The sequence below is a fragment of the Tachypleus tridentatus genome, unplaced genomic scaffold (assembly GCF_004210375.1).
Source record: "Tachypleus tridentatus isolate NWPU-2018 unplaced genomic scaffold, ASM421037v1 Hic_cluster_2, whole genome shotgun sequence".
Lineage (NCBI taxonomy): Eukaryota > Metazoa > Arthropoda > Merostomata > Xiphosura > Limulidae > Tachypleus > Tachypleus tridentatus.
This window is the reverse complement of record NW_027467782.1, coordinates 52,320,778-52,347,950: the sequence shown is the minus strand read 5'-3', so window position 1 is coordinate 52,347,950 and position 27,173 is coordinate 52,320,778. Positions and strand designations below refer to the sequence as shown.

General features: G+C 35.0%; 1 protein-coding gene across 1 annotated transcript; it reads left to right on the top strand.

Annotated features, from left to right (window-relative positions):
* Nucleotides 1-23,557, top strand: LOC143242507 (bifunctional purine biosynthesis protein ATIC-like). Its single transcript, XM_076485938.1, is given in 21 exon segments — nt 1-139; nt 1,526-1,652; nt 8,777-8,853; nt 11,265-11,331; nt 11,521-11,609; nt 11,905-11,922; nt 11,925-11,979; nt 12,286-12,355; nt 15,166-15,262; nt 15,265-15,321; nt 15,577-15,702; nt 15,950-16,057; nt 17,321-17,406; nt 18,012-18,101; nt 18,465-18,593; nt 19,070-19,162; nt 19,803-19,876; nt 20,309-20,417; nt 21,445-21,504; nt 21,923-22,018; nt 23,210-23,557. Coding segments are annotated over 21 exon segments (1,770 nt in total). The 5' UTR covers nt 1-117; the 3' UTR covers nt 23,330-23,557.
* Nucleotides 23,558-27,173: the final 3,616 nt, after the last annotated feature.

The following is a 27,173-nucleotide window of genomic DNA, read 5'->3' as shown; positions in this document are numbered from 1 at the left end:
TGTGCTGCCACCTTTCGCTAGAATTTCCCGGGCTTTTGTCAAAGTCTTAAGAGGCATGTGATTTAATCTCGCATGAAGTTTTCTAGGATCGTAGTGGTGAATTTCTGTATTTGAAAAATGGCATTCACTGGTGAGCTGGGTATGTTGTGACTTTTGTTAATTATTTATAATTGTAGTACTTTTAATTGTACTAAGTTTTATTGCATAAAAAACAACAATGCGCACCTTTAAAACGCACCTAATATTTGAAATTAAATCGACTCGAACTTTTCTCTAATTCAATTTAGGAAAATGACAACAACAGAAAAAGCCATAAATATACAGCATGATTCCCGAATTCCGTTTGCCCTTTCGTGCTATCTAGTCTGTGACAAACTGTTGCTGATTTGTAAGAAGAATGTTATTTATAAATAAGGTTAAGCACACAAACTTTGTTATTATGTTTAAAAAATGGGGTTTGCCTTTGGACATCCATATTTATAACACAAATGCTATTTCACTGGTTTTAAATGTTGCAATTTGTGTGTATATTTTTCGTTTAAAATTTCTCGTTTCTTCTGCACTGTGAACCATAAAGGAAAGGATTTTACTCATTTCTCGAAGTATGACAGTTCAGTTTTGTTCACTATGTGTCTCATAGGTATGCTGCACTACCTTCTGATAGTAATAGTGGGTTGGAAATGTAATTTGATCTTTAATATTTTAGTGTTCGTCATTCAGATAAATGAAAGTCGGCAACTGGATCAGAAAGTTACCAAAAATTAAACCTAGTACTTAATAGTCTCAAGTTTAGTAATAATTGCGTAATAACAATAGTGATGTGGGATTTTCTGTAGAGCAGTCACTTGGCTCCTGCTGGCTGAAAGTTAGGAGAATATCACACTGCAGTGTGTGTGTGTGTGTGTTTAATAAAGAAACTTAAACAAAATAAAACCAATCTTGCAACATTAAAGTAAAACAAGCTTTAAACACAAGAATCAAAAACTCCTGAGTGAAAGAAAGAAGTGTTGTTATATAGCAACCACATTACACCTGAATGTTAAACATAAGCAGAATCTAGAGAGTGAAATCATGAAATGTTAAAATAATCTCTCAAGTCTGCATAACAAAGGTTAAAAACAGTTCTATTTACAACTGTAGACCAGTTTTCCTACAGATCAGTAACTGTACACTTGACCTTTGTACATTGATTTAAGTGTAAGGAAAGAAAGCCTCTGTTCTAGAATGCCATTAGTTTCATTTCCTGCAAGAGAATGAGATAAATAACAAATTAGAGAACCAGTTTCTGGGCACAGACAGATAAAAATCTAGATATTTACTTTATAGAGACTGTATTAAAATTAAACACACTGAAAATACAGAAATTTCAAAACGTGTATATGTTAAATATAGAAGTCATCTTGTATAAGGTAAACTTTGTAAAACCTGCTTCTTATTGTTTGATGTACTAATCTTATAGTTCTATCAAAGATGTAATTTATCAAACTTGTGGAATTCAGCTAATGCTAAGTCATTACCCACACAGCTATTCTGAGTGTTTATGATAAAACGGGGATTGCAGAACTGAGTAAGAAACTCCATGATATTGGCCTTCAACTAGTGGCATCTGGTGGAACTGGTAAAGCTATACAAGAATCTGGTCTTCCTGTTAAGTATGCATTTATGTTATTACACAGTGTTTGCTATATGTTTGTTTTTGCTTATACAAATAACAGTGTTAAGAAGTAGAATGTATATAGTAAAGTAATTGTTTTTGTAATTTCCTGTAATAACTGTCATATTTTATTGGAATTAAACATACTGTTCTGGTACTTGGACAAATTTATGATCCTATTTCCTGCATAGTATATCATATAAGTGTAATATATGACTTCAGTGTTCCAGATTGAATCACTGGCTGATTTTGAGAAGATCCCCTTATAATGAGAGGTGCTACATGTGATAGAGTAGAGAAGATAACATATTATGGTGAGAGGTGTTACACGTGATAGAGTAGAGAAGAACATTATGGTCAGAGGTGTTACATGTAATAGAGTGGAGAAGATAACATTATGATGAGAGGTGTTACATGTGATAGAGTAGAGAAGGTAAGATGTTATGGTGAGAGGTGTTACATGTGATAGAGTAGAGAAGATAACATGTTATGATGAGAGGTGCTGCAAGTGATTGAGTAGAGAAGGTAAGATGTTATGGTGAGAGATGTTACATGTGATAGAGTAGAGAAGATAACATGTTATGATGAGAGCGTGTCAACACGTGATAGAGTAGTAGAAATAACATATTATGGTGAGAGGTGTAACATGATGAGAGAAATATGCGACCATGGCGAGAAGGTGTTACAACGTGATAGAGTAGAAGAATAGCCGCAACCGTTATGGCGAGAGGTGTAACAACGATGATAGAGTAGAATGAGACAACGTTATGGTCAGAGGCGTTAACGCGATCAGAGCAGTAGAAGATAACATGTTATGGCGAGAGGTGTCACCATGACAGAGTAGAAGCCGCAACGCCATGGCGAGAGTGCGCAACAACTAACATTGATAGAAATAAACACGTTATGGCGAGAGGTGTTACACACGACAGAGTAGAGAAGCCGTAATGTTATGGTGAGAGGTGTCACACATGATAGAGTAGATAGATAGCAAGCACGCCATTAGTCAAGAGGTGCGCAACGCGATGATAGAACAAGATAACATGTTATGGTCAGAGGCACCACACATGACAGAGCAAAGACGCAACGTTATAGTGAGAAGCTGATAACAACGATGAGCAGCATAGCCGCAACGCCATGGTGAAGAGATAGCGCAACAACGTGATGAGTAGAGTAGAAATAACGCCATAAGGTGAGAGGTGTCATACGCGATGAGCAAGAATAATCGCGCAACGCCATGACGAGAGGCGCAAACACACGATAGAGCAGAAAGCCGCAGATTATAAGGCGAGCAGTCGCAACAACGCGATGAGTAGCAGAGAATGCGATTATGGTGAGAGGCGTGCAACGTGATAGAGCAGAGAAAGCCGCAACGATTATGGCGAGAGGTGTTACGCGATAGAGTAGAGAATGCGCAACGCCATGACGAGAGGCGTAACAACGCGATGGCAGAGAAGACAACATGTTATGGCAGAGAGGTGTTACATGATGAGCAGAGTAGAAGAAAACGCCATTATAGTCAGAGGCGCAACAACGTGATAGATCAAAGATAACATGTTATAGTCAGAGGTGTTACACGACAGAGCAGAAAGCCGCAACGATTATGGTGAGAAGCGCGCAAACGATAGAGCAGAGAAGCCGCAACGATTATGGCGAGAGGCGCAAACACGCGATAGAGTAGAAAATGCAACGTTATGGTGAGAGATGTGTTACAACGTGATAGATATATAGCCGCAACGCTATGACGAGAGGCGCAAACACACACATAGATATAGAAAGAAAATGCGCTATGGCGAGAGGCGCAAACAACGATTGATATAAAGATAACGCCATGGTGAGAGGCGTTATGATAGAGTAGATAGCCGCAATATTATAGTGAGAGTGCGTCACAACCATGATAGAGTAGAAATAGCCGCAACGCCATGGTTAGAGGCGCAACAACGTGAGCATAGAGAAGCCGCAACGTTATGGTGAGATGTATAACAACGTGATAGAGTAGAGAGGCCGCAACGTTATGGCGAGAGGTGCAACAACGATGAGTAGTAGAGAATGCAATTATGGTGAGAGTGCGCAAACGCGATGATAGAGTAGAAAATAACGATTATGGCGAGAGAAGGTGTTCACAACCAGATAGAGCAGAAGCCGCAACGCCATGGTGAGCAGTGTTACACGCAGATAGAGCAGAGAAAATAGCGATTATGGTGAGAAGATGCAACAACGTGATAGAGTAGAGAAGGTAATGTTATGGTGAGAGGTGTAACATGTGATAGAGAAGATAACATGTTATGGTCAGAGGTGTTACACATGATAGAGTAGAGAAGGTAACGTTATGGTGAGAGGTTTAACACGTGATAGACTAGAGAAGGTAACGTTATGATGAGAGGTGTAACACGTGATAGAGTAGAGAAGGTAACGTTATGGTGAGAGGTGTAATACGTGATAGAGTGGAGAAAATAACATATTATGATGACTACACGGGATAGAGTGGAGAAGATAACATGTTATGATGACCCACCCTCACAACGCGATAGAGTGGAGAAGATTACATGTTATGATGACTACCAACGTGATAGAGTGGAGAAGATTACATGTTATGATGACTACACGTGATAGAGTGGAGAAGATAACATGTTATGATGACTACACGTGATAGAGTGGAGAAGATAACATGTTATGATGACTACACGTGATAGAGTGGAGAAGATAACATGTTATGATGACTACACGTGATAGAGTGGAGAAGATAGCATGTTATGATGACTACACGTGATAGAGTGTTGAAGATAGCATGTTATGATGACTACACGTGATAGAGTGTTGAAGATAGCATGTTATGATGACTACACGTGATAGAGTGGAGAAGATAACATGTTATGATGACTACACTCTACACGTGATTGAGTGGAGAAGATTACATGTTATGATGACTACACTCTACACGTGATTGAGTGGAGAAGATTACATGTTATGATGACTACACTCTACACGTGATTGAGTGGAGAAGATTACATGTTATGATGACTCCACTCTACACGTGATTGAGTGGAGAAGATTACATGTTATGATGACTACACTCTACACGTGATTGAGTGGAGAAGATAACATGTTATGATGACTCCACTCTACACGTGATTGAGTGGAGAAGATAACATGTTATGATGACTCCACTCTACACGTGATTGAGTGGAGAAGATAACATGTTATGATGACTCCACTCTACACGTGATTGAGTGGAGAAGATTACATGTTATGATGACTACACTCTAACACGTGATTGAGTGGAGAAGATTACATGTTATGATGACTACACTCTACGTGATTGAGTGGAGAAGATTACATGTTATGATGACTCCACTCTACACGTGATTGAGTGGAGAAGATTACATGTTATGATGACTCCACTCTACACGTGATTGAGTGGAGAAGATTACATGTTATGATGACTACACTCTACACGTGATTGAGTGGAGATTACATGTTATGATGACTACACTCTACGCGTGATTGAGTGGAGAAGATTACATGTTATGATGACTACACTACGCGTGATTGAGTGGAGAAGATTACATGTTATGATGACTACGCGCCAACGTGATTGAGTGGAGAAGATTACATGTTATGATGACTCCACTCTACGCGGATTGAGTGGAGAAGATTACATGTTATGATGACTCCACTCTACACGCGATTGAGTGGAGAAGATTACATGTTATGATGACTACACTCTACACGTGATTGAGTGGAGAAGATTACATGTTATGATGACTACACTCTACGGATTGAGTGGAGAAGATTACATGTTATGATGACTACACTCTACACGTGATTGAGTGGAGAAGATTACATGTTATGATGACTACACTCTACGTGATTGAGTGGAGAAGATTACATGTTATGATGACTACACTCTACACGCGTGATTGAGTGGAGAAGATTACATGTTATGATGACTACACTCTACACGCGGATTGAGTGGAGAAGATTACATGTTATGATGACTACACTCTACACGTGATTGAGTGGAGAAGATTACATGTTATGATGACTACACTCTACACGTGATTGAGTGGAGAAGATTACATGTTATGATGACTACACTCTACACGCGATTGAGTGGAGAAGATTACATGTTATGATGACTACACTCTACACGTGATTGAGTGGAGAAGATTACATGTTATGATGACTACACTCTACACGTGATTGAGTGGAGAAGATTACATGTTATGATGACTACACTCTACGTGATTGAGTGGAGAAGATTACATGTTATGATGACTACACTCTACGTGATTGAGTGGAGAAGATTACATGTTATGATGACTACACTCTACACGTGATTGAGTGGAGAAGATTACATGTTATGATGACTACACTCTACACGTGATTGAGTGGAGAAGATTACATGTTATGATGACTACACTCTAACGTGATTGAGTGGAGAAGATTACATGTTATGATGACTACACTCTACACGTGATTGAGTGGAGAAGATTACATGTTATGATGACTACACTCTACACGTGATTGAGTGGAGAAGATTACATGTTATGATGACTACACTCTACGCGTGATTGAGTGGAGAAGATTACATGTTATGATGACTACACTCTACACGTGATTGAGTGGAGAAGATTACATGTTATGATGACTACACTCTACACGTGATTGAGTGGAGAAGATTACATGTTATGATGACTACACTCTACACGTGATTGAGTGGAGAAGATTACATGTTATGATGACTACACTCTACGTGATTGAGTGGAGAAGATTACATGTTATGATGACTACACTCTACACGTGATTGAGTGGAGAAGATTACATGTTATGATGACTACACTCTACGTGATTGAGTGGAGAAGATTACATGTTATGATGACTACACTCTACTACGTGATTGAGTGGAGAAGATTACATGTTATGATGACTACACTCTACACGTGATTGAGTGGAGAAGATTACATGTTATGATGACTACACTCTACACGTGATTGAGTGGAGAAGATTACATGTTATGATGACTACACTCTACACGTGATTGAGTGGAGAAGATTACATGTTATGATGACTACACTCTACACGTGATTGAGTGGAGAAGATTACATGTTATGATGACTACACTCTACACGTGATTGAGTGGAGAAGATTACATGTTATGATGACTACACTCTACGTGATTGAGTGGAGAAGATTACATGTTATGATGACTACACTCTACACGCGATTGAGTGGAGAAGATTACATGTTATGATGACTACACTCTACGCGTGATTGAGTGGAGAAGATTACATGTTATGATGACTAGACTCTACGTGATTGAGTGGAGAAGATTACATGTTATGATGACTACACTCTACACGTGATTGAGTGGAGAAGATTACATGTTATGATGACTACACTCTACACGTGATTGAGTGGAGAAGATTACATGTTATGATGACTACACTCTACACGTGATTGAGTGGAGAAGATTACATGTTATGATGACTACACTCTACACGTGATTGAGTGGAGAAGATTACATGTTATGATGACTACACTCTACACGTGATTGAGTGGAGAAGATTACATGTTATGATGACTACACTCTACACGTGATTGAGTGGAGAAGATTACATGTTATGATGACTACACTCTACACGTGATTGAGTGGAGAAGATTACATGTTATGATGACTACACTCTACACGTGATTGAGTGGAGAAGATTACATGTTATGATGACTACACTCTACCGCGTGATTGAGTGGAGAAGATTACATGTTATGATGACTACACTCTACACGTGATTGAGTGGAGAAGATTACATGTTATGATGACTACACTCTACACGTGATTGAGTGGAGAAGATTACATGTTATGATGACTACACTCTACACGTGATTGAGTGGAGAAGATTACATGTTATGATGACTACACTCTACACGTGATTGAGTGGAGAAGATTACATGTTATGATGACTACACTCTACACGTGATTGAGTGGAGAAGATTACATGTTATGATGACTACACTCTACACGTGATTGAGTGGAGAAGATTACATGTTATGATGACTACACTCTACACGTGATTGAGTGGAGAAGATTACATGTTATGATGACTACACTCTGCGTGATTGAGTGGAGAAGATTACATGTTATGATGACTACACTCTACACGTGATTGAGTGGAGAAGATTACATGTTATGATGACTACACTCTACACGTGATTGAGTGAAGAAGATTACATGTTATGATGACTTCACTCTACACATGATAGAGAAGATATGATGATAAGGGGCAACATGTTGTACAGAAGAGAACATCAAAAATACTAAGCTGATAATAATTAGTGTTTCTCATTTCTACCATATTCTGTTTTGACTATTCCAGTAATCCAAATATTACCATTATGTTTTATTAGTGCTGGTTAATTCAGATTAATGAACAAGTTGAAGTTAGTGTTTCTGATTATTAATATTCTTGGTAATTTCCAACTGTTCAAGACTAATGATGATAATCAAATGTAACCATTTAATGAGATGAAAGGCTCCCAGGTGTACATTTAATGAAATGAAAGGTTCCCAGGTGTACATTTAATGATATGAAAGGTTCCCAGGTGTACATTTAATGAAATGAAAGGTTCCCAGGTGTACATTTAATGATATGAAAGGTTCCCAGGTGTACATTTAATGAGATGAAAGGCTCCCAGGTGTACATTTAATGAGAGGAAAGGCTCCCGGGTTCACACTTAGTGAGACGAAAGGCTCCCGGGTTCACACTCAGTGAGATGAAAGGCTCCCGGGCTCACACTTAGTGAGACTAAAGGCTCCCGGGTGCACCATTTTCTTTGAACATCTTCTGGTGTTGAAAAAGTTTGAAGGCTTGAGGTTCATTTGGTGCTACCGTTTTATTTAGGCCTGAATTTCACAGGTAAAAAAATTTTTGCATCTATATCTGCTTCTGGAAGCATTTCAGTGATCAATTAGGGCCAAAGGTATATGAATTTTATGACCTTAGTAAACACAAAGCAGTTATTTAACCAAGTTTGGTCGACTGTAGTTGTAATGAGTCTAACAGGGCTGTGTTAATTAAAACCTGATGAACCTCGGACCGCATCACTAATGGATCATCTTTGTTTCAGGGATGTTTCTGAAATGACGGGAGCTCCTGAGATGCTTGGAGGTCGAGTCAAAACACTTCATCCTGCTGTTCATGGTGGTATGAAAAATATAAAATTTCATTATGCCTTTTAGGATGTTTAGAGATGATAATTTTAAAATGTTTACCTTAAAAACAAGTTTGCCTTGAAAGTAAAGTTCTTTGGTTTTAAATTGTAGAAGGTTTAAAGTCTCAAATTTAATTATTATTATGGTACACTTTAGAAGAAAGATGCTTTTCCTTAAGAATTTGGACAATTTTTACATAATTAAATTGTTATAGTTTTTATTATGTTAGACTAGTTAGAAACTTCAAAACACGAGAATTGTTTCATTAAGTTACATTTTATTCAGATGCTTTCATTAATTAGTTCATGCCATCAATATTCCTGCTTTATTTCATTAATTAGTCCATGCCATCAATATTTGTGCTTTATTTCATTAATTAGTCCATGCCATCAATATTCCTGCTTTATTTCATTAATTAGTCCATGCCATCACTATTCGTGCTGTATTTCATTAATTAGTTCATGCCATCAATATTCGTGCTTTATTTCATTAATTAGTCCATGCCATCAATATTTGTGCTTTATTTCATTAATTAGTTCATGCCATCAATATTCGTGCTTTATTTCATTAGTCCATGCCATCAATATTTGTGCTTTATTTCATTAATTAGTCCATGTCATCAATATTCGTGCTTTATTTCATTAATTAGTCCATGTCATCAATATTCGTGCTTTATTTCATTAATTAGTCCACGTCATCAATATTCGTGCTTTATTTCATTAATTAGTCCATGCCATCAATATTCGTGCTTTATTTCATTAATTAGTCCATGCCATCAGTATTCGTGCTCTATTTCATTAATTAGTCCATGCCATCAGTATTCGTGCTCTATTTCATTAATTAGTCCATGCCATCAGTATTCGTGCTCTATTTCATTAATTAGTCCATGCCATCAATATTTGTGCCTTATTTTATTAATTAGTCCATGCCATCAATATTCGTGCCTTATTTCATTAATTAGTCCATGCCATCAGTATTCGTGCTCTATTTCATTAATTAGTCCATGCCGTCAATATTCGTGCTCTATTTCATTAATTAGTCCATGCTGTCAATATTCGTGCTTTATTTCATTAATTAGTCCATGCCATCAATATTCGTGCTTTATTTCATTAAATAGTCCATGCCAACAATATTTGTGCTTTATTTCATTAATTAGTCCATGCCATCAATATTCGTGCTGTATTTCATTAATTAGTCCATGCCATCAATATTCGTGCTTTATTTCATTAATTAGTCCATGTCATCAGTATTCGTGCTTTATTTCATTAGTCCATGCCATCAATATTTGTGCTTTATTTCATTAATTAGTCCATGTCATCAATATTCGTGCTTTATTTCATTAATTAGTCCATGTCATCAATATTTGTGCTTTATTTCATTAATTAGTCCACGTCATCAATATTCGTGCTTTATTTCATTAATTAGTCCATGCCATCAATATTCGTGCTCTATTTCATTAATTAGTCCATGCCATCAATATTTGTGCCTTATTTCATTAATTAGTCCATGCCATCAATATTTGTGCCTTATTTCATTAATTAGTCCATGCCATCAATATTCGTGCCTTATTTCATTAATTAGTCCATGCCATCAGTATTCGTGCTCTATTTCATTAATTAGTCCATGCCTTCAATATTCGTCCTCTATTTCATTAATTAGTCCATGCCATCAATATTCGTGCTTTTATTTCATTAATTAGTCCATGCCATCAATATTTGTTTTATTTCATTAAATAGTCCATGCCATCAATATTTGTGCTTTATTTCATTAATTAGTCCATGCCATCAATATTCGTGCTGTATTTCATTAATTAGTCCATGCCAACAATATTCGTGCTTTATTTCATTAATTAGTCCATGTCATCAGTATTCGTGCTTTATTTCATTAGTCCATGCCATCAATATTTGTGCTTTATTTCATTAATTAGTCCATGTCATCAATATTCGTGCTTTATTTCATTAATTAGTCCACGTCATCAATATTCGTGCTTTATTTCATTAATTAGTCCATGCCATCAGTATTCGTGCTCTATTTCATTAATTAGTCCATGCCATCAATATTTGTGCCTTATTTCATTAATTAGTCCATGCCATCAGTATTCGTGCTCTATTTCATTAATTAGTCCATGCCGTCAATATTCGTGCTTCATATTCACTAGCTACAGTTTGAAAGCGTAATTCAGCTAAAGTTAGATTGTTTTGATTCACTAATAAAATGATTTAATAAAGTTATGAACACTTAGAAACCATCATATCTCACTAGATCCAACTAATAAAACAAAGTGTTAAACTTTCTAGTAACATTTATCATGAAGACAGATTAATATGACACTTGAGTAAGTCTACAACAACTAAAGACAATACTTATTCAGTTTGCATGTATTGAGAGGAATGTTTCTGGCAGGTATTCTAGCCAGGAGAACAGATGACGATAAAGGTGACATGGATCGTCAGAACTATAAATATGTTAGGTAAGCTGCCTCGAAACCTTGTGCTCTGATGGTACCGTGTGTAAAATATTTTAATTATAACTTGTTTTTGTGAAAATGTTATTAGTTCAGATGATTGCTAGAAGATAATTAGATAAGATCATAATAAACAGTTTTTTCATATGTGAATTTCTCGCTGGGAACATAAAACTAAGGTTTGTCTTTTTCTAGTGTTGTAGTTTGTAACCTCTACCCATTTGTCAAGACCATCTCTCAACCAGATGTAACAGTTGCAGAAGCTGTGGAAGATATTGATATTGGTAGTGATGTCAGACATATTTTTAATAATTTATGTCTTTCTTCATGTTTAACAAACTAACACTTCTTAAGTGTTCTCTATGGGTTATCTTTACAAGAAACAGTATTTTGTGTCCCGAGTTCCTTCAGTAAAACATTATTAAATACTCCTACTCTAGAAGCTTAAAAATAAAAAATAAAAATTAGTTGCATGGTGTTATGTAGTTGTTACCTTCCTAAGGGTTGTTACATAACTGATACCTTTCCACAAATATTAATAGTTTGTTAGCTGGGTGTTACTTAGTTGTTTTCTTTTAGGCGGGGTTACTCTGATTCGGCTGCCAAGAACCACGAAAGAGTTACAGTTCTTTGTGACCCTGAAGATTACAGGCTGTAAGTCAAAGTTGGAGTTATTTAGTTGTATAACAAAATATAAAATGTTGGAGAATACTGACAATTGTGTATCAATAATAATCCAAGATGTGGCTAATTTGATAAGTGTGGTGCACTATATAATACCAGTTACAATTGTAACATAATTTGGTCTGAAGTATATTGTTTATATTTTATCTGATGAAGTGTGATATCCTATGTGGTACCAGTTAGAATTGTAACATAATTAATTCCAGAGTTTCTAATACTTTCTTTACAATTTCATTCTTTACTGGGCTTCATACTAATAGAACTGTTAATCCACAGATTGACAAAAGAATTGTTATTAGCTGATCACCTGACAGCACTGATGACCAGGCAACAGCTAGCCGTTAAGGTAGGTTCTGTTTATCAGTACTGAATGAAACGTTCAGCAAATCTTCCCAAGTTACCCAAGTTTTGTATTTAGGAAAAATACTAAAGTGTCAGATAAGTATCCTAGAATTAAAACCAAGGGTAGAGTTTAAAGTTATATCTTAGATTTTTGTTGTTGTTTTTTTCTTTTAGTAGGCTTAAGAAAAGTTTTAGTGTACAAGGGGGTCTTAAAAATGTCTGTTTGCTAGTGACATTAAACCTACATGTTTCTCTGACATCATGAATTAAAACTTAGAAACTCAGGTAGCCATTTTTGTTGCCTTGTGGGAAAAATTTTAAAATCTAAAAAATGTTTAGTTTTTTATTTTGGAATATTGATTGTGCAAATTGTCATTTAATCTACTAAACTTACAGACCAGTTAAGTACATTTTGTAAGAAATACAGAGGATGTTATAACTTCATTTGAAGTTGGTAGATGGTAGCACCTTTAGAAGTGTACTTAAGATGAACAAACTTGGCTGGAAGTTACTGCAGTAAGCTTTAAAATTAAAGGAATAGTTCCAGCCTATATCCAAACATATTGGAGAAGTTGTAAAACTACATTTAAGGTATCTTATTTGCATTAAAAAAATGTTTTAACCTGTTAACATAAAAATAGTAGACAAATACACAATACTATAGTAATTGAAAATGAAGTTTAGATTGACTTATGAAATAAGAAATTCCAATACTTTTCATGCTTTCTTCAACCCAACCTGTGAAAGATTTACAAATAGTTAATCTTATCCTGATGAAAAGCCATCTATTCTTCACAAGGGCCACACCCTCTTCTGTTCCCATTGGTCTGGATCCTTGAACAAGAAGGAATCCATTTGATGCCAGTTAGAAAAACTGTAGGCTCTATACCATGATGAAGTCCTCCAGAGGTTCATCCTCTGTTTTACTTGACCATGGTGAAGTCCTCCAGAGGTTCATCCTCTGTTTGTTTCCAAGTACTTGACCATGGTGAAGTCCTCCAGAGGTTCATCCTCTGTTTGTTTCCAAGTACTTGACCATGGTGAAGTCCTCCAGAGGTTCATCCTCTGTTTGTTTCCAAGTACTTGACCATGGTGAAGTCCTCCAGAGGTTCATCCTCTGTTTGTTTCCAAGTACTTGACCATGGTGAAGTCCTCCAGAGGTTCATCCTCTGTTTGTTTCCAAGTACTTGACCATGGTTAAGTCCTTCAGAGGTTCAACCTCTGTTTGTTTCCAAGTACTTGACCATGGTTAAGTCCTCCAGGGGTTCAACCTCTGTTTGTTTCCAAGTGCTTCACCATGGTGAAGTCCTCCAGGGGTTCAACCTCTGTTTGTTTCCAAGTGCTTCACCATGGTGAAGTCCTCAAGAGGTTCAACCTCTGTTTGTTTCCAAGTGCTTCACCATGGTGAAGTCCTCCAGGAGGTTCAACCTCTGTTTGTTTCCAAGTGCTTCACCATGGTGAAGTCCTCCAGAGGTTCAACCTCTGTTTGTTTCCAAGTGCTTCACCATGGTGAAGTCTTCTAGGGGTTCAACCTCTGTTTGTTTCCAAGTACTTGACCATGGTGAAGTCCTCCAGAGGTTCAACCTCTGTTTGTTTCCAAGTGCTTCACCATGGTGAAGTCCTCCAGGGGTTCCTCCTTTGTTTGTTTCCAAGTGCTTCACCATGGTGAAGTCCTCCAGAGGTTCAACCTCTGTTTGTTTCCAAGTACTTGACCATGGTGAAGTCCTCCAGGGGTTCAACCTCTGTTTGTTTCCAAGTACTTGACCATGGTGAAGTCCTCCAGAGGTTCATCCTCTGTTTGTTTCCAAGTACTTGACCATGGTGAAGTCCTCCAGAGGTTCATCCTCTGTTTGTTTCCAAGTGCTTCACCATGGTGAAGTCCTCCAGAGGTTCAAACTCTGTTTGTTTCCAAGTGCTTCACCATGGTGAAGTCCTCCAGAGGTTCAACCTCTGTTTGTTTCCAAGTGCTTCACCATGGTGAAGTCCTCCAGGGGTTCAACCTCTGTTTGTTTCCAAGTGCTTCACCATGGTGAAGTCCTCCAGGGGTTCCTTTTGTTTGTTTTCAAGTACTTGACTATTGAAGTCCTCCAGAGGTTCATCCTTTGTTTGTTTCCAAGTACTTGACCATTGTGAGGTCCTTCAGAGTTTCATTCTTTGTTTTTAAGTACTTTTCCAAGTAACTTTTGCTATTGACCTGACACAGTTTATTGTTCCTGGATTGATCAGCTGAACTTCTTGAAGTGACATTCTTCCAAGAAATATTTTTACCAACTTTAAGAGTTCCCTCTTTAATGAAAGCTTTAATTTTGTCATGAATGTCTAAAACAGCAGAAACTGTAGTGTTGTCATTCATCACAGTCTGGAATGTTTCCTTGTCCTGGAATCCCCCACTTCTCCCAAAAGCACTGAAAAACAAGGTAACTAACCCAGTAGATGTCCCCATGCAACTTTGGAAGATGTAATACTTGCAAGAGAAGTATAGCTTGTGAACACTTTTCATTTGTTGCTGTGGACCTCTATTAGGGTAAGCCTGTGAACGTGTTTCTTGTGTCACTGTTAAACTCTTCTTGAGTAAGTTTACGAATACATTTCTTTGGTTGCTGTAAAGCTCTTTTAGGATAAGCTTGTGAACACAGTTCTTGTCACCGTAAACCTTTTTAGTTTTTAGTAAGCTGAACCAGTCAGTTACAGATACCATTTACTCTTGCAAATCGCCACTCTTCGATTAAACGTGGACAAGGATTTCAGTGTATAGTCACCAGCTAACAGTGACAGTTTGGAAATGTATAACAGCATATAATTAATCATTTTCAGGCATTCAACCACACAGCCCAATATGACATGGCCATTTCTGATTATTTCCGTCGAGAGTTTAGTCAAGGACGTTCCCAGTTACCCTTGAGATATGGCATTAACCGCATCAAACTCCTGCACAGATATTCACCTACAGTGAAAAACTGCCAGTTACTGGTATGAGAAGATTTTATATAATATTGGACACACTATACTTCGTGTTAAGTTTACAGATCATAACTTGTACACTGTTGTTTAATATTCTTTAACAAATTTGTGTTCTTACTGAGATGGTCTAAGAAAAAATGAAAAATGGCTTCATGTTGTTATAAAATAATAATAATAATACCAAATATTTACATTTACACACTGGTATTGTAATGATCAACATCATCTATATTAAAAGGAAATTGGTGTTTGTTTGATTTCTAGTTTTGAATGGGTCTCCTGGATTCATCAACCTTTGTGATGCACTTAATGCCTGGCAGCTTGTGCAAGAACTAGAAGAAGGTCTGAGTCTCCCAGCTGCTGCTTCTTTCAAACATGTGAGCCCAGCAGGTGAGTAATGATGGGTGCCTGGCAGGTGAGTCTACCGGGTGAGCAAAATTTGGTAAAATCTTTTGTGTTGAGCGTCATTTTTCCCCACAAGTGTTTATATTCTGATCAAATATAATGATAAGAGAAAGTTTATTGATATGCTATTGTAATCATTTGTGTGGTTAGTTTTATTCCATTTTTTCTCTTGAAATATTTTGTGTAACTCGGAAGAGTTTGATACATATTTTGAAAACTCAAACTTTTATAGGTGCTGCTGTCGGTGTTCCTCTCTCTCCAGAGCAAGCTAAACTGTGTATGGTAGATGACCTCTTTGATGATTTGACACCACTGGCAACAGCCTATGCTCGAGCAAGAGGTAAGGTATCGCCTTTTATAATAAACAACAGAGACACTCTTAAAGTTTGCCCATCCTAAATTTATTTGTATGAAACTAGTGTACCATCATATCTGGCTAGTTGCAAAGTTACACACATTCAAGTTGCATGCACCAATAAACATGGATGAAAGCTAATGTTCTTGAAAGTAAAAATGTTAAAATGGAGAAGAAAAATTGCAAATATAGGATAGACTCTGACTTGCCCTGTCTTGTTCAGACTTGCCCTGTCTTGTTCAGACTTGCCCTGTCTTGTTCAGACTTGCCCTGTCTTTGTTCAGACTTGCCCTGTCTTTGTTCAGACTTGCCCTGTCTTTGTTCAGACTTGCCCTGTCTTTGTTCAGACTTGCCCTGTCTTTGTTCAGACTTGCCCTGTCTTTGTTCAGACTTGCCCTGTCTTTGTTCTGACTTGTTCAGTCTTGCCCTGTCTTTGTTCAGACTTGTTCAGACTTGCCCTGTCTTTGTTCTGACTTGTTCAGACTTGCCCTGTCTTGTTCTGACATGCCCTATCTTGTTCTGTCTTTGTTCTGACATGCCCTATCTTGTTCTGTCTTTGTTCTGACTTGCCCTGTCTTGTTCTGACATGCCCTATCTTGTTCTGTCTTTGTTCTGACTTGCCCTATCTTGTTCTGTCTTTGTTCTGACTTGCCCTATCTTGTTTTGACTTTGTTCAGACTTGCCCTATCTTGTTTTGACTTTGTTCAGACTTGCCCTATCTTGTTTTGACTTTGTTCAGACTTGTTCTATCTTCTTACCTTCTTCCTTGTGCACCTTTTGTTTGATCTGTGTAAAAAAACGTTTAACTGAGAACTTAAAAACTACTCGCTTTACAATGTATTTTAAAGAATTATAATTTGTGACAATACCTTGTCTTAATACTTAAAAACTACCAGCTTTACAATGTATTTTAAAGGATTATAATTTGTGACAATAACTTGTCTTAATACTTAAAAACTACTAGCTTTACAATGTATTTTAAAGGATTATAATTTGTGACTATAACTTGTCTTAATACTTAAAAACTACTAGCTTTACAATGTATTTTAAAGGATTATAATTTGTGACAATAACTTGTCTTAATACTTAAAAACTACTAGCTTTACAATGTATTTTAAAGAATTATAATTTGTGACAATACCTTGTCTTGATACTGAAAAACTGGTAGCTTTACAATGTATTTTAAAGGATTATAATTTGTGACAATACCTTGTCTTAATATAAACGTTTCAAAGTTATTTTTTACAGGAGCAGACAGAATGTCATCTTTTGGAGATTTCATAGCTCTGTCAGCTACATGTGATGTTGTAACAGCTAAAATCATATCTCGAGAGGTATTGTGAATGTTATAAAAAATTTTAATTGGAAAATAAATCTTTTACCAGCTTTTGGTGTTTTTGTTTTAGGAGAAACATATAGTTGTATAACAGAACTTCACAAAATTAAATTTTGTAAGTTAACAGTTTTAATAAGCTTAAATTAAATCACTGTTAAAATAAAAAACAGATTGAAATGTAATATTTATACTTCTAGCTGAAAAAAATGACCATTTGTAAACAGATTATAAATATGAAAATGCATCAGTAATGGATGATACTTGGTTTCATGTATTGTTTTGTAGTGTCATTACAACTTTCATGCAACACCAACAATGAAATAAACTAAATTCGTTTCTGAATGCTTCACAATGAAGAAAAGTTTCTATTTTGAAACTCCCAGTGTTACATGAAAGAACCTTTTATACAAATATTATAACATTATTATTATTATGACACTATTATTATTATAACATTGTTATGTTTTATTTTAATTATAAGATAATGTTTTATTATACACCATTTAATATTCTTTAACAAATTTATGTTCTCACTAAAATGGTCTAAGAAAAATGAAAAGTGCAGACACTTTAACACAAAAATAATATGTTAAATTATTAAAGGTTTCAGATGGAATAATTGCTCCAGACTATGACAAAGCTGCTTTAGAAATTCTGAAGAAAAAAAAAGGTGGAAAATATTGTATTCTAAAGGTACAATGTATATTTATTGTATTCTAAAGGTATTGTATTCTAAAGGTACAATGTATATTTATTGTATTCTAAAGGTACAATGTATATTTATTGTATTCTAAAGGTACAATGTATAATTCTTGTTTTAATGTGAAGCTATTAAGTGAAGCATGTTGGGTAATAATTTATTAAATTTGACAGTGTATGTAGTCAGTCAGTAGATGTAAAATTAAAACTGGATTAAAATTGAATTTCTTGTGGTTTTTCTCATGAATTGTTGTCCTTTCAACTGTTCAAAAGTAATTAAGATTTATTCAGGTACATTTAAGTTATGAAAGTTAATTACCTTACACAATTTTTAATTAATTAATTTTTCTTTTCTAGATGGATATTAATTACAAGCCATCGCCAAGAGAGCTTCGTGTTCTCTTTGGTTTATACATGGAGCAAAAACGAAATGATGCTGTTATCAACAAGGAACTATTTTCTAATATTGTCTCCACCAACAAAGATGTAAGTTTTCAAGTGATATTAGGATATTGCCTGTGGTGACATCTAGTGTAAAGACTGTCTTGATGTATGAGAAAGTTTTGTTAATTGTAAAATAAATACAAATTACTCCCAAATATTTCAATTTTTTTTATTGTAGATTTTGTTACCACACATGTAGTGTTATGGGTAATTCATAATACAGTTTAAATTCTTTCCACTTTAAGTTTATCTTCAAATGAGTTGACTTGTCTGTTAATAAACTTGTTTTAAAAGGATAAAACGGGAAATTTCATACTAAACTTGCAGGTGTGTGTTGAAACTGAAAGTAACGGAAAAATAGTGTTAGACTTTTTTCTTATATACTGTTTATTACACTTGACTTTATTATGATCAAGGGTTTGGTAAATGGCAGAAGTAATGTTTGATCTAATTCAAATTTTATCTTGTGGATCGTTTTAAGTTTATTACACATTTGTAACTTAGAACTGATCTTTCAGCTTCCAGAATCAGGTCTTCGTGACTTAATGGTAGCCACCATAGCTGTGAAATACACCCAATCTAATTCTGTTTGTTTTGCTAAGGATGGGCAGGTATGAAAAAATATATTTTCTTTATTGTTCAGTAGAAGAGAAAATACCTAATTGTTATAAATATAATTATCTTTGTTTGTATCTGAATTAAATCCTTGAGCTAAAATAGTTCCTTACCTGCTTTTGTCACTTTCGGACAAACGTTACTGTTACAATCTGCTTATCTGTTTAAAGAAAGTTAGTTTCAAATTATTTGACTAATGATAAAACTTGTGGAAACAGATGGGGACCTCTGGATAATAGGCCGGGTGTCATACCTCTTAGTTGCCCAAGTATATGAGCTGTCAGTGTTCACTCCAAACTAGGATCATAACCAGTGCTGCAGTGTCTAGTCGTTTTTCAGAAACTGAATAAATTACGTGTTTGTCAAAGTTTAGATGTTACAAACTTTATAAAGTTTTTGTTTGACCCAACCCACCAATCCCATACAAGAACCTGATACTTATTGTATTTTTCACTTGTTGAAATTTTCACAAAGAATGTTTTAAAATATTTAAAATAATTACAAAAGTTTTAAGTAATGTGCATATGATTAAAGATTTAATGTGTTAAACGTTCACTTTTTGTTAAGTAATGACATTAAACAAATCTTGGTGGACTTCACCTTTGTTTGTAACCATTTCTTGATTGCTGTTTTCAGGTAATTGGTATTGGAGCAGGACAACAGTCTAGGATTCATTGCACTCGGCTAGCTGGTGAAAAAACAACCAATTGGTGATTGTTTCTATTCAAACTACATGTTAAACTCAAGTTCTTACTTGTTTACTGGCATTCTGTTAGTTGAAATTAATTTCTGTGTGTATATAACATGTTTTAATAAAAATAACATTAAATCAATGATTAATGTACTGTCAGGTTAATGTGTTATAGATTAATGTTACTTACTGAGTAGTATATTTGGTAAATATGAATGTATTATATTTAACAAATGTCACAATCAAGTAATTAAATGTTGACTTAAAAGATTTAAATAGTAAAGCCATCACTTTGGTTAAAATAATCGTTTCAGAGTTTCTGTTCAATGAAAGGACATTAAAAGATGAGATGTTTGTTAGGCTTAATAATAACCAATAATTTTGATTTATTGTACCAGTTAAGTCAAGTATACTGATTTTGAAGTGTCTATAAATATGTTTAATCATGTAGGTGGCTACGTCAGCACCCTAAAGTTCTGAGGATGGTTTTTAAAAGTGGTGTGAAACGTGCCGATATTTCTAACATAATTGATGTATTTGTCAATGGAACTGTTGGGAAGGTAAGTAGTTTTTATGTTCTGATGTTTTACAAGGAGCTTCTAATATGCATTATTCTTTTGTAGAATGTTGTTTGGTATCAGACTTCATTCTGATGCTTTGTTTTCAACATATGTAGTTCATGCATTTTACACGTCTGAGTTATGTCCACAGATTAAACGTTTATGAAACACCTTAAATCTATTGTGTTACACGATTATTATCCTTTGGATTTGATTTCAACACATCTTTTTTAAAGTAATTAAATGACTTATTATGAGTTTAAACATTTTAGACAACCCTTTCAAAACTTTGTCAACACTTCTTTAATAAATTTTCTTTGAATATATTTAATGTTGTTAGTTTCATTATAGAAACAATATTTAGACATTTATTGTACAATTCATTTAAATGTTATTTTGTTGAGAAACATTAGTTTTTAGCTGTCTTCTTGGTAATGTACTGCTGACTCTATGCTTAAATCTGTAAAGCACTGTAGTGATCTGTCTTGGATGTCGCATCTCTGTAAAGTTACACTGTCTGTTAGTTTTTGATTGGTTATAAGACTGTTTCAAGTAAGACTGTGGAAAGTTTGCCTTGTATGTGGTACAATAATGTTACATTATACAATGAAACTTAAATCTTTGACAGAATTTATAATCAACATCTAGTTGTCATGTGTATGTGAGGTACACTCTCTCTCTCTCTCTCTCTCTCTCTGTTGTTGTACCTTTAACATAAACTATTCTGCTTTGTTAGCACAATATTATTTGAGACTAATCTAAATTTTCTTAGCTAGCTGAACCTTGTGAGATATTGGTGGAATTGTACCTAAGAGTATAATTAACAACAAGGATATCCAACTGATGAAATAATGCATTTTTATCTTTATATGTAAGAACTTAAAATATATGTATTGTCATTAACTACACTTCTTATCAATGTCGATTTTCAATTTTGCTTTAAGAAGATGATTTGGTCTGATTAGAAGCCACACCATTTATTCCTGTGAGGTTTAACTTTTTATAAAGTGAAAACATTTTCTTTTAGGATATGCCAGAAGATATTTGGCAGAGTTCGTTGGAAAATCCACCCACACTTTTAACCCAAGTAAGTTTTTACTCTAAAATTGGCTTGTTCTAGTTAGAGGGAAGATTTCTTTGTTTTATTTCATGTTTCATGTCTGTACAAAATGGGAAGTTTTAATGTGTTGGAAAGTGCCACATGAAATTTTTGTAATTTTTGTTTTTCTAAACTGTTAAGTTCTGCTGTAAGACAGGTTATATAACAACAACCATCATGAGTGAGACAAGCAGTAACATAAACCTTGTCTACCCTTAAATATGTTCTTCCGTAATACTGGTTTTCTGGCCATTAATGTCATTTGTTGTTTCAATTATATATTAATGTATTTAGAGAACAGTTGTTCTTCAGAATGACTAATCAAGTAGCTGTATGTACCATTATTCTAATAAATACCACAAGATTAAACAGGTTAGAAAAATCTTTGGAATGAAACTTTTTTCAGGCAGAAAGAGATGAGTGGATTGGTCAGTTGTCAGAAGTGGCCTTGAGTTCTGACGCTTTCTTTCCTTTCCGGGACAACATAGATCGTGCTTGGCAGGTGAGTCAATCAATTATTGCAGCATTCAGCTGCTTTCCCTTCAATCTTTCATTAAACCATTTGTAGGATTTAAAATATTTGAGTGTTTCTAACATTTTACTACCAACAGTTGTTCTCTTGTGAGACCTGTTCTTAAATAAAAACTACAGACTTTCCTACACTTACAATTTCTATTTATGATCACTTTGGGCTACCATACAAGTTAGGTTTGTCACTAGGTTTACATATACTGACAATAACATTTACAACTTCACTCTTAGCTCTAATGTTGGTTAAGCAGCTTCAACATGTGTACTTTTCACACAAGTGGTTAAGTTTGAATCGTTTTCCCATAGTACAGTTGAACTGAATCTAGGGGTCCATGGTTTATACTTTGTAGCTGTAAGTGCATTATATGAGTGACAATCAAATCCCACTAGTTGATTAAATTAGCCCAACAGTTAGCGGTAGGTGATGTTGACTAGCTGCTTTTCCTGTACTCTATCAGTTCAAACCTGGTCAGTTTGTATGATTAACGTTCAAACTTGTGTAAAAATAAAATTTAGGACATAATAACATTGCCTGTTGTTCAACTAATTTAAACTTAGAGAATGACATACTGCTTTTTATATTGTCTATCAGAATTATGGAAAAATAAAAACATTAAGTGAGAGGAAATAATTACACTGTGGAGAGTTCTCCATGCATAATACAACAGTAAAATTGTTAAGAACATTGAAACATCTTTGTTCGGGAACGTTTTAAAGAAAGTGAGGGATTCTTTGACTTGTAATAATTTGTTGGAACTTAAAGGAGGGGTACTAGGACGACAAATCGTACGTGACATTATATCTGATACTGTAAACAGAAACAGTCCATATCACTGAGGAAACCTGATAAGTTTCTTAAAGGAGGGGTACTAGGACGACAAATCGTACGTGACCTTATATCTGATACTGTAAACAGAAACAGTCCATATCACTGAGGAAACCTGATAAGTTTCTTAAAGGAGGGGTACTAGGACGACAAATCGTACGTGACATTATATCTGATACTGTAAACAGAAACAGTCCATATCACTGAGGAAACCTGATAAGTTTCTTTATATTAAAGTTGAATATGTTAGTGTATGTGATATGATTTAGAATACTGCATTCTAGAATTGTTCCATCCATTGGAACTGTATTTATAGAGCTAATTTCTCTGTTTCAGTGTGGAGTCAGGTATGTAGCCAGTCCAAGTGGTTCTACAAATGATGAAGCTGTCATCCGAGCCTGTAATGAATACGGCATCACAATGATCCACACGAAACTTCGACTTTTCCACCATTAAGATACTAAGTCGTTGAAGTGTCAACCATACAAAATGAACCACAATCTCTTGTGAATGAAAGTTACGTTTGGTTCCCAGAAATATAGTATGCTAAATGTTGGGCTGTTCTCACTTACCTTTGTACTCACGTTATTTTAGTAGTAACAAATTATCTAAAAATTACTTTGAATATTTTTGTATACTGGGTAGAAATTTTGAATTTACTATAAATAATAGACATTGTTTTTCTGAAAGTATTGATGAATTGTAAGAAACCTGTTAACACTGCCACATTTATTTATACACATGTTTTAATATTTCTTCATTGTGGTTTGTTATTCCAAATCTCTTATGGTTAATTTTCAAGGTTACAGTGTGTCCATAGCATTACACCATAAGTTACAAGTCTCTGAACCAATACTGATGAACAATCTCATACTGCACCTAAACTGATACGGAATCTTTTGGGTATATCTGTGGATTTACAGTGCTAGAAAGCAGGTTCTGACACATGACAGGCAGAGAACAGATAGCCCATTGTAAGTAGCTTTGTGCTTAACTTCAAACAGAAACCTTCCATATTTTATAAAGTTCTCAGAATTTGTTTGTATTAACTAAGATGATTTTGTTAAACTTGTTATAATGTTATTTACTTACACAAAAGTAAAGCATATTTTAAAACACAAATATCTGATTAAAGTGTTTTCAACACTGTTAATAGTAACAGTTCTCTTCTGCTTGTTAACTTTACATGGTAAGTGTTTTCACAATATTAATAGTAACAATTCTCTTCTGCTATGAGAAGAATTGACTTGTTGTGAATGAACTGGCCTGACTTGTTAACTTCACAAATGTTTGTAACACACATTTAGCCTAGTTCTGTACAATTGTACTTGTTGTGAATGAACTGGCCTGACTTGTTAACTTCACATAAGTGTTTGTAACACACATTTAGCCTAGTTCTGTACAATTGTACTTGTTGTGAATGAACTGGCCTGACTTGTTAACTTCACATAAGTGTTTGTAACACACATTTAGCCTAGTTCTGTACAATTGTACTTGTTGTGAATGAACTGGCCTGACTTGTTAACTTCACATAAGTGTTTGTAACACACATTTAGCCTAGTTCTGTACAATTGTACTTGTTGTGAATGAACTGGCCTGACTTGTTAACTTCACATAAGTGTTTGTAACACACATTTAGCCTAGTTCTGTACAATTGTACTTGTTGTGAATGAACTGGCCTGACTTGTTAACTTCACATAAGTGTTTGTAACACACATTTAGCCTAGTTCTGTACAATTGTACTTGTTGTGAATGAACTGGCCTGACTTGTTAACTTCACATAAATGTTTGTAACACACATTTAGCCTAGTTCTGTACAATTGTACTTGTTGTGAATGAACCGGCCTGACTTGTTAACTTCACATAAGTGATTGTAACACACATTTGGCCTAGTTCTGTACAATTGTACTTGTGAATGAACCGACCTGACTTGTTAACTTCACATGGTAAGTGTTTGTAACACACATTTAGCCTAGTTCTGTACAATTGTACTTGTTGTGAATGAACCGGCCTGACTTGTTAACTTCACATGGTAAGTATTTGTAACACACATTTGGCCTAGTTCTGTACTGTACAATTGTGCTTGTTGTGAATGAACCGGCCTGACTTGTTAACTTCACATAAGTATTTGTAACACACATTTGGCCGAGTTCTGTACAATTGTACTTGTTGTGAATGAACCGGCCTGACTTGTTAACTTCACATGGTAAGTATTTGTAACACACATTTGGCCTAGTTCTGTACAATTAGAGTAATGCAAAAAAGATTGGATTATTTCTAAATGTGACAGAAAAAATCATTTCTATCATAATTAATTTAATGTACAACTTTCAATTCTACAATATTTTTTTTTGTTTTATTTTATTTCGGTGATTTCTAAAGAATAACTAACATTTAAAAGCACTTTAAACAAGGTCTAATTAGATCAACTAAACTATACATTGTGTTTGTAGTCCTGTAAATACAGAGTAAGAATTAGGACTAAGATCAACTAAACTGTACATTGTGTTTGTAGTCCTGTAAATACAGAGTAAGAATTAGGACTAAGATCAACTAAACTGTACATTGTGTTTGTAGTCCTGTAAATACAGAGTAAGAATTAGGACTGAGATCAACTAAACTGTACATTGTGTTTGTAGTCCTGTAAATACAGAGTAAGAATTAGGACTAAGATCAACTAAACTGTACATTGTGTTTGTAGTCCTGTAAATACAGAGTAAGAATTAGGACTTAGATCAACTAAACTGTACATTGTGTTTGTAGTCCTGTAAATACAGAGTAAGAATTAGGACTAAGATCAACTAAACTGTACATTGTGTTTTTTAGTCCTGTAAATACAGAGTAAGAATTAAGACTAAGATCAACTAAACTGTACATTGTGTTTGTAGTCCTGTAAATACAGAGTAAGAATTAGGACTAAGATCAAGTAAACTACATTGTGTTTGTAGTCCTGTAAATACAGAGTAAGAATTAGGACTAAGATCAACTAAACTGTACATTGTGTTTTTTAGTCCTGTAAATACAGAGTAAGAATTAGGACTTAGATCAACTAAACTGTACATTGCGTTTGTAGTCCTGTAAATACAGAGTAAGAATTAGGACTAAGATCAACTAAACTGTACATTGTGTTTGTAGTCTTGTAAATACAGAGTAAGAATTAGGACTTAGATCAACTAAACTGTACATTGTGTTTGTAGTCCTGTAAATACAGAGTAAGAATTGGGACTAAATTTTGGAAACTTTGATTTCAGGATTTTTTCTAAAAATTAAATTGTATTAGTACTCAGAATCTTTTATTTTCAATTAACAAATTACATCATAGGACAATTTTTATCACCATTTTTACTGACCTTGTAAGAATGGTCAGCAAATGTAGGTCAGATGTTGTGGTTATTTGGATACTTATCTCAGAGCTTTCATCTTTTCGTTCAATCTCACCAACATTTTTCTATAAAAATATTGAATGTAAAACAGTTAATGTGTTTAGTTTTAATACACAATAAATGCTCCTTATGAGATGCCAATTATTTCAAATGACTGAGCATAATGATTGTAGACAGAGCCCGTACAGGTATCGTACAACCACTGGATACAGTTTTGAGTTATCCATATCTGTGGATCCATCTGTGGCTAAACTGTTAGTAAGTATGCTTGAAATCATTTTGCCATCTTCACAACCCAACATTTGTATAATGGCTGTAGTTTTAGTTCTAGCACAGCCATATTCTTTTACTATATCAGAGTCTGAGAACATTTTTCTGAATAGATGTCCTGCATGATTGGCTACAGCTAGGGGTAAATTATGAGCAATGACGAATTGCGTGAACATCACTTCTGCATTTATGGTTTCATATTCTGAATTCTTATTCATAAATGTCGTTATCTGCATTGTTTTTGTCTTCGTCTCAGTCTTTTGTTGGTGAGATGCTGATTTTGTATGTCAATCATTTATCCCATCATGCACCACAGAAAAATCGATGTGGCAAACTGTACAAAATGCACGACTGTCACTGACTTTTGATGCAATGACCGGATATTTTGCACTATACTCTTTCCTAAATTTTTGATTCACAGTTATAGTCCTTTTAGATTTGCCAGAAACAAGACAATCTGGTGAACGAGGCCTCTTTTTTTCCATCTTGTGAACAATCGCATTGGTGTTTCTATGCTGCTTAGAAAACGAAATACCCATCTACATGAGCGCTGATTGGCTGACAAGCACTGATGACGTAACTATGGATTTATCCACGTACCAAGTATGGAGAAGCTCTACACTCAAACTATTGGTAGACATCGGATA